Source organism: Falco naumanni, chromosome 9 (genome assembly GCF_017639655.2).
Source record: "Falco naumanni isolate bFalNau1 chromosome 9, bFalNau1.pat, whole genome shotgun sequence".
Lineage (NCBI taxonomy): Eukaryota > Metazoa > Chordata > Aves > Falconiformes > Falconidae > Falco > Falco naumanni.
The window spans coordinates 27,812,841-27,821,877 of NC_054062.1; the positions used below are offsets into that span (position 1 = coordinate 27,812,841).

The following is a 9,037-nucleotide window of genomic DNA, read 5'->3' on the forward strand; positions in this document are numbered from 1 at the left end:
ACACGCCACAAAGTGCTGTCAAATGCACAGTAAGACAATGATTTTTTTTTTCCTCCGGTGCTCCCATTTTAGCAGTCCTATTTGAAACGCAAGATAAATGGGTAGATCTACATTTTAAGCTGCTGATGACAGGCGAGCTGCCCAACCAAAATAACTGGAAATCTGAGTCCTCTATAAAAAATACAGCTAGGGAACCATCATTGACAGTGCAAACTGGTGTGCTACCTGAGATAACCCTGTCAGTTTGCCTCGATGCAGAGACATCTCCTCGGATGAGGAAAGAGTCACCCTGGCCCTGCACAATGCTCTCTGCTTGTATTGGCAACTGCAAATTGGGGCACCAGTCCATGGCCATGAATGTGCTCCAGGTTACCAAGTAGGCATGAAGTTGCTGTATCCAGTCCATATTTACTGACTTGGGCAATGATCTGCCCATGAAAGCCTCTGTATCTCAATACTGCTTTTTTGCTAAGCATATCACCTTAAATAATCTTTCCTGATGTTTTCTAAGTTGGGCAAAACAGATATTAACACAACGGGAACAAAATGTTTTATAGCGGCAAACAGCGCAATGAGCTAGTACATAGTAGCAGAAATGTCTGTAGCAAAGCCTTGAGGTGACTCCTTTTGTGCAAGTTTCAAGCATAGAATAAAATAATTTCCCAGGTCTTATTTAATGCCTGCACATAGGCAGTGTGATACAGCAGCCCCAGCTGCTCCCCAATAACGCAGCAGCTCAGCTAAGTGGTGCTGTGGGGGATGCTGTGTGGACAAAGATTCAAGCAGCATAGGGTCATAAAACTTCACCATAGTTGTTCACTCTTTTTTATAATGGGTATATAGAGGAGATTTGGTAAATGCCAGCCATGTGCCTGGCCCTCCCTTATGCCTGCAAGGGATGTTGGGCTTACTGCTGCCAGGCAGGTGGCTAGGGCTGAAAGTATTTGTCTCTCTTCCTAAAGAGAAATAAAACCCTTGCAACTAACAAGGCTTCCAGAGCACAGGTACTGTTTTCTAGCATTTTCCCTGGGCAAACGATGAGAAAATATCATCTGCCTTTGAGAGGGAGCTGGCAGTCACCAAGACATAAGGAAGACGGAGAAAGGAAAGGAGAAGAACATGATGTGAGTGGCAGGGATGTGACTTGAGAAGCAGAGAACCAAGGAAGGTCATCCTGAATAACTGGTGCCAGGGAACAGAGCAGTACTTTCCAAAATCTTGTCTACCTTGCTAGTACTGCTTCAGGCTTCATCTGTGTGACACATACTGGCGCAAAAGGCAGGAACTTCAGTCACCAAGGGTCTGAGCTAAGCAACCAAAGTCTTACTCTCCTATGAATACTCCCATTATAAGTACAGAGACAGCGTACTGATCGGTGTGCCACGCATCAGTCAGCAGAAGCCTTCCCTCTCGAGCCCTTTCATGACTCTTTCTTTCTTTGCTTCTATGTAGCTTGAATCCAAAACAGAGGTGTCCTTGTCACCACGCACCACGCTCACACACTGTCTCCTAATAAACTCTCGCACATAGCAGAGGAACCTTTCATTATTATTTTTTTCCTCACAAGCCAAGAACAGAAAAATAATTTGCGTGAGCCAGAAAAATCCTGTATCATCTGTTCATCACAGTAAGCCCCCTTTACTTCATGCAGAGCACAGGACTTCCTGCTGTTCATTTGTGCATGGTCTCATCTACCAGTAAAAATTATGAACTCAGAAAATCACAGCTCACAGACTGTATCACATCTTGTAGGGTGAGTGCAAGTCATTTGTTGCCCTTGGGAAAGAGCAGATGGACCAGCAAGTAGGTGACAGTGAAACTGCCGAGCCACAGAAGACCCCCAGAGCCGCTTAGCAGCCAAGGCACAGCCTCTGAGCAGCAGTAACTTGGGGATGGACTTTCTCTGGGCGCCTCGCAGCCTGCAGAAGACAGCACACCGTCACCCCCGGGCTGCCTCCCTCCAGCATCTGCGAGGGCTCATCAGCCTCGCGGGTCCCGGGGCCTCCCGGGAGGCAGCAGGTAAGCAGTAAGGGAGCATCGCCGCGGCTCATGCTGCGGGGCCATGTTCCGCTCATATTTGTCCTTTTGCTCCAGAAACAGGTAAGAACTACAGCAGGGCCTGTCACGTCCTCAGGTGGTGCACAGATCCCCACACGTGGGAAGTGAACAGCCATCAGCACCAAATTAAATGTCGGAAAGTACTTTTTCACCTAGGATACAGACAGCTGTATTCCAGGATGACACATTTCTGGCTCTGGCAACATTCTCCTTCAAGGTAGGGCTCCAGCTCCTTTTCAACAAGGCTGACAGTCTGTAATTTCAACCGCTTACTATTTTTGTTCTGCTAGGACTGTAGCCCTTCAGCAGTGACTTGGAGCAGCCCTGCTGTGACACGTGAAACAATACCCACTTCCCACGGAAATCTCGTGTAGCAAACGCGTTTGCTTCCCGGCTGGCTGCAGGGGAAGGGGTTGGAGGAGCCCCATCAGACACTCCTGGTGCCCTGCAGCTGCCTTGCAGCAGCCTCGCCTCTTGCCCTGCCGCAGGGGCACGGGAGGGCCGGGCACACCTCGGAGCAGGCTCCTGCCCTGCCGCAGCCCCCCCACCCCATGCCGGGCACAGCGATACCTGCCCGGGAGGCTCTGCCCGGCCGCCCCCTCGGGGCGCCGGCAGCAGGAGCTACGAACCGTGCCAGCGGGGACAGCGCGCGCCCCGGGCCACCAGCGCGCAGCACAGCGGGGCACGGAGCCCTGGGGGGAAAGGGGCGGGGGAACGGCGGCCGCCCCCGCGCAGGGGGGCCCACGGCGCCGCACCGCCGCCACACGTGAAGCCGCCGCCCCCCGCCGCGGGCCCGGGGCACGCCGAGCCCCGCCGCGCCGCCCCCCCCGGGCCGGGGCCGCCCCTTGGCCGCCCGCCGCGGGCAGGGCCCCATAAAGGCGGCGGCGCGGGCGAGGCGGGGAGCAGCCCGGCAGCAGCAGGCGGCTGCGCGGCCCCATGCACTGCAGCAGGTAAGCGCCGCCCGCCCCGGCACCCCCGCTCCCTGCGCCCCGCCGGGACGGCGGCCGTCGGGCTCCAGCCGCCGGACTCGCGCTCCGCTCCCCGCCGCCGCTTGCACAGGTCCCGCAAACGCGCCCCGGTGCTGCCGCAGTGCCTGTTCCAGTGGCCGAACCCACCCCTCCATTGCTGGCCGTTCAGTGTAGCCTCTTCTAGCAGCCCGCTCTGCTCAGCTTGTGTTGTTGGGTTTCGTTGGTTCGTTGGGTTTTTTGTTGTTTCGGGTGTCTGGGTTTTTTTCCTCCCTCTCGTGTGGGTTTTTTTTTTTTTTTTTTTGTTTTGTTTTTGTTTGTTTTTGTGCTGCAAAAACCTGGGACCAGCTGCCCCAGGAGCTGGTCATCAAAGTTGCACGGAGAGCATTTTCGAAGCCTCAGCTCTTTCCCTATTAAAGCAAAGCAACGCTTGATTAATTTGATGCTGGTACTCTCCTTGTCTTATTATGGCTAGTACTGCCACAGTAAAAGAAAAAAAAAAAAAGGCAAGGAGAATTAAGAGGCCAGCACTGATGCTGCCTTTTTTTTTTTTGGCAGGGCTCTGGAATACCAGTGAGAACCCTGGGAAGGAGAAAGCCATTTTTTTTTTAAGCGACAAAGCAAATGCTCTGGCTTCCCATGACTCACCAAAAATCCATATTTCTATCAAGGACTGCATCATTCTCAGAAGGGCTGTGCTGCAGTTGAAGCCCCTTTTCACAAATATTCAAGCTACCTGGCTTTGAATGGGCCACATTCCTGCACAGGAATTGTGATTGTCATCTGAGAGGGAGGGTTATGAGTAAGTCTTTACAAATAAAGCTGTAGCATTCTCTTTGAAGACTTGCAGTAGGCTTTTAGCATAGACTTTGGCCATTATAAAAAGATGTTTTTAAGCCAGTTCTTGAAGCACAACGAGGTGAAAAAATAAGGTGTGTCACTCCCCCATGGTTTTTTTCGCCTATTCATTCAGCAGTCAGTGTTAACAGTGCCAAAGAGCTCTTTAACCTAGACTTGGGCTAATACCTCAGAAACAAATATTTCCAGAGGTACTTCAGCATTTTTATTCATCTGAATTAACCAAAACCAGAGTGCCTAGTAAATGCACTTGCAGTTATTCAGAGCCACAGTGTGATGGTTCTGCATCAAGGTACGTAGTGTCCCATTTGATGCTCCGATGGGATAGGCTACTTGCCTAATATAGTGCTGTCTCTGCTCAGAGATGAAGCAGCTGATCCAGCTTGCTGGAATTCTAAGACCTGGCTCAGAGTCTCTAAAAGAGAAGCTAAAGTGGATGAACGCTTCTACTGTAACTGGATTTATTTTACAGGCTATTAGGATGTTCTTTTCTGTATTTTTGAAGGAAATGTCTTTCATTAGCTGGTACAAAAATACATTTTTCAGAGGTTTGGAAAGAGCAAATTAAACTACATTTAAACTGAAAGCATTCAGAATTAGCAAGAAATGACTGAATAGTCTCACCCCAGTTCCTTAGCTTGAACTGTCAGTTTTAATTTAGGCTGCATTATTTAAAGCTGTGCAAAGATGAAGCCATGAATAATTAAGACAGCAGATGAAGCAAATATGCATTCTTTAGAAGCTTCTTACCTGATGTAACAAATAATAACATCCTGCCTTTCTGCTCCTTTCAGAATGATACAGATCTTGGACCCGAGACCCTTGCCAAGCTCCATCATGCCTGTGGATGTGGCCATGAGAATTTGCTTAGCCCATTCTCCACCACTGCAGAGTTTTCTCAGCCCCCTTGAGGACTGCCAAAGAAACAACTTTGTGAACAGATTCAAACCTCTCAGACCGTGTCTTCATGTGAAACGTGACTCTGAAGCTCAGAAGAGCGACTGGAACCACTCGGCAGCCCGAGCCAAGAAGCGAGTGGTGTTCGCGGACTCGAAGGGGCTGTCCCTGACTGCGATACACACCTTCTCAGAGTTCCAGGAGCACCCTGGGTGGGATCTTCAGTTTGACCTTTTAGGCATTGAAAATATAACATCTGGCTTAAAGCTACATGAGGAGAAAAACTTGATTCTGGGTTTCCCTCGGCCCTCAGCTGACTACCTGGACTTCAGGAATCGCCTGCAGAAGAACTTGGTCTGCCTGGAGAACTGCACCCTGCAAGAGAAGGTGCTGTCAGGTACTGTGAAAGTGAAGAACGTGAGTTTTGAAAAAAAGGTTCAGGTTCGAATCACCTTTGATACATGGAAGACCTACACAGACGTTGAGTGTGTATACATGAACAATGTTTACAGTGATTCTGAAAATGATACCTTCTCATTTACCATTGACTTTCCTCCTGCCCTTTCCTCTGAGGAGAAGATAGAGTTTTGCATTTCTTACCAAAGTGGAGAACATACCTTCTGGGACAATAATGAGGGTCAGAATTACAAGATTCTGCATGCAGAGTGGAAGTCTGATGGTGTTCAGATACCATCTGCCAAGAAAGACTGTGTAGATCTTCAGACTCCAAGGAGAGGACAAGAGAGAGAGCCTGATCAACTAGGCAGTCCGAGGCTGTCCAGTGGTCTCTTTCCCCAGTGGCAGAGCTTGGGTCGGATTGAAAATTCATCACCATATTGGTGATCAGTACTAGTGAGGAAGCATTGTTCCATTTGACGACAGAACACTGTTAGTTTTCTGGTTCACCTACTATGTGACAAAACCACCTGGCAGGTTTTGTAGGCTGGCTGAACAAATCCAAATTCACTAGTCCGTGAGACTTGTTAAACCATATTATGCTACTGAAATTCTTAGCCAGACCTTATCCTTGGAAGGAAAGAAAACTAAGATAAAACCCATGCGTATGCTACATACTATAGAAATAGCATGCCCTTACATTAAGTATATGCTGCTTTCTTTCTGCTGTTGACTCCGAGTCACTAGGAGAGAGGCTTTTGCAAGGAAGCATGGAAGGCGATGGTATCTTAGCAAGCTGTAGTAACTGCATGTGTGAGAGTACGTGTGTACACACAGGGACATTATGTGAACAGAACATCACAATTAATTTTGCACCAGTAGGGATGAGGTGATGTGGTCAGGACAGAGGCTTGCTATAACCCTTTATGGGCTTGTAGCAGAGGCAGGTAGGAATGTGTGGCTAGGATTTGTGGCTACAGTACTGGTTAAGAAACTTGGAGAGGGTAATGGATGAGTGGGAAAAGGAATGAGGTAGGATGTGCTGTATGATTTGGAGACAAGATGCTCTAATTTAATCTTTCCAAAACTAGTCTTCAAAAATCCCAGAAAAAGTTCTATGGGATAAGAGGGAAAATACATAAAACTATGCACACTGAGTGGTGGAAGTGACTGCTGCTCTGGGAAGACATCTGTGTCCTGGTTAGCTTTGTGAATAATCCATGTCTTGCATTTGAGAACAAATGTAACCTTCACTTCATCATCCTATTTATTCAACAGGCAGATTGTTACTTTCTAACATTAGAAGGAAAAATGTGCCTTTAAAAAAAAATTAAGAACCACCCTACATGCCAAAAATAACCTTAGGTGACAAAACAAAGCAATTTGTAAGTTTCCTAGTCTGTAGCAGCATCAGATGATTTGACTCATCACCTGATCTAATCTTACAGCATCTGATGGTCAAGTATCCTGCTTCCTATTGCAAAGTCAGTGATGACTTTTCACAAGTGTGTAACATAGGCAAGGTCCTTCATATTGAAGACAGTGAATTAGTTGCACTTTGTGAAAGCTGATTTCTTTAAAAGAGCAGGGTTGCTACTATGTGGTTTTCCTAGACTGAATATAGGCTTGCACATAAATAGAAAACCGCTCTGGTTTATTTTACCTCATTTTTTTTTAAGACTTCAGTAAACTCTAATGTATATTTTATATCTCTATGCTTATAATTTAGCTTTCTGAGACGTCAAACTGAAGGCAATCTGTGTTTCATGCAAGATGTGTGTAAGACATTTTCAGCAGGCATGAATACTGGTACACCTTTTAACTGCACAGAAACGGCGTTAACGTCAAAATATAAACACATTTTTGCCCATTGCTAAGAAATAATATCCTGAGTCTGAAGCTACTTGCAGTACAGCAAGGCAGTAAATACTAAGGTGAAATAAGTCTCCTTCACTAATTGCACTTTTTCCCTATGTAACCTTTGCTGTTATGTGTAAACTGGCCATTTTAAGAATAAATTTTATTTTGATACACCCAGTTCTTACTGCATCAGCTCAACCTGTCTGATTTCTCAGCTTCTTTAAACAGCTGCATTTGTGACATAAGGTAAACCAGTTTCTTCTGTGCCATGGGGTGATGCTAAAGCTGGCTATGGCATGGTCTCTGGTCAGGAGCTGGCATTACTCCGAAGGTGAAATCCAAGCTCTTCACTAAATGAGAGATCCTCAAAAGTATTGCCTTATGAGTTGTGCCACCTAAAAAAAACAAACCTCCGTATCTCACCAAATTTAACTGGAATATTTTTGTTTGATAGATTCTGTCACGGATACTGCTGTGCCATGGATGAGTCTGTCTGGCAGCAGTCTGTCTTAACCCAGTGGCCAGCCTTACCTGCCAAGGTATAGCATGTGATGCTTGTTGTATGGGTGCATATAGACAGTGGTTCTTGATGTCTTCTGGCTCACTTTTATCTGGTACTTAGCTCATTACACTGCTTCCCACAGCTATGCTGCTCTTTGGGGCACTGGAAGGTTGGGTTTTCTCCCGCTATACACAAGAATCCAGCTGACCTGCCAACAGTATTGAACAGCTCCCTGCAAAATAAAGTGTCTGTCTGTGCCAGCGGTTCACCTTTGATGCTGCAGTGTGGACCTACCCTTGCAGTTACTTGGAATGGAGGAAATGGTGGATTGTTTCTCAAGGTCCCTAGCCTCTGGGGGCCAGAAGGTTTTGGTAGACCCCTGCTTCTCACAGGCAGCAATTTAGGCCAGCACAGAGTAAGAAAAGGCTGGCCAGCACCAGCTGCACACCAGGTGACAAGATGCAGTTTAGTTCAATCCATTACCCACAAAGTCAAGGGTTTCCCAGCAAGAAATCTAGTTTTAATTATGAAAAAGCAATTGCCAAAAGGCAATAGACAACACGGCGCTAACAGAATGTTTCTGACCTGGGGAATGAATTTAGAACTTCGACATTGCAAAGCCTGCACTGGACACAAAGCCCTCCTTTCCCCCAACACCATCCACCGACCTCAGACTACTAAATACTACGCTATGTCTTGCCGTGCAGGAGCTCTTATGATACACACTGTGCTGCCAGCTCCCTGCTCTAGAAAAAGAAGTGAACCGAAGAGAGATTTTTAACTTCAGTGGCTTGAAGGCTCCTCTGCCTCAACGTGGGACTTTGCTTCAGCAAACCACATGCAGGGCTGCTAGGTAGAGCTCAAGCCATCCAGCATGAGGAAAAGTAGCATTTCTTAACCTCCAGCCAAGTTTTCTCACCAGCCATTGCAACTGAAAATGCTTACTTGGCCTCCTCTTGACTGAGACATAAATCAATTGAAAATACCCGAAGACAGATTCCATTGACCAGGCTTTGGTTTCCAGCCAGTTTCTTTGCAAAGATGCTTTGCAAGATCTTCTTTGCCCAGCGGAGAGGCAATGCGGTGCTGCAGTGTTGCTCAGCAGCTCCAAAGCCCTGCCTCAGTTGAGGGGGCAAAAGATTTCTCCTTTCTCCACTCCCTGCCAAAGCAATGCAGTTTCACTCCTTCCTCTTAAAAACAGAACTCGTGTGTAACACTAAAGCTCGCATCCATCAAAAAGGTACCTTCCTCTAGAAGCCCTGTTAGCAACACTAAGGTATAGCAAGTGGAAAAAACTAATCTTACAGATGTGTTTATCAGACACTGAGAAAAACAGTGTCACCTCTGGAAAACTGTCTTAGCCCAGGGGATTCCAACATACATCTTAGATGCTGCTCTGTCAGATGCACCCTACTCAAAAACTTAAAGCAGATGCAGTCCTTGAAACAGAGCTTGCAAACCTATGGCATCACCTCGTTCCCTTAGGAAGTCACTCTTCCAG

General features: G+C 47.2%; 1 protein-coding gene across 2 annotated transcripts; it reads left to right on the forward strand.

Annotated features, from left to right (window-relative positions):
- Positions 1–2,899: 2,899 nt before the first annotated feature.
- On the forward strand, positions 2,900–7,211 carry PPP1R3C (protein phosphatase 1 regulatory subunit 3C). 2 transcript variants are annotated; one of them, XM_040607103.1, is made up of 2 exons: positions 2,900–3,008; positions 4,676–7,211. In XM_040607103.1, exons 1-2 carry the CDS (start codon positions 2,995–2,997, stop codon positions 5,619–5,621), a joined length of 960 nt encoding a protein of 319 aa, XP_040463037.1. In that variant the 5' UTR covers positions 2,900–2,994; the 3' UTR covers positions 5,622–7,211. The 2 variants fall into 2 exon arrangements, with proteins under 2 accessions (XP_040463037.1, XP_040463038.1); XM_040607104.1 differs by lacking the exon at positions 2,900–3,008 and adding an exon at positions 3,592–3,955.
- Positions 7,212–9,037: the final 1,826 nt, after the last annotated feature.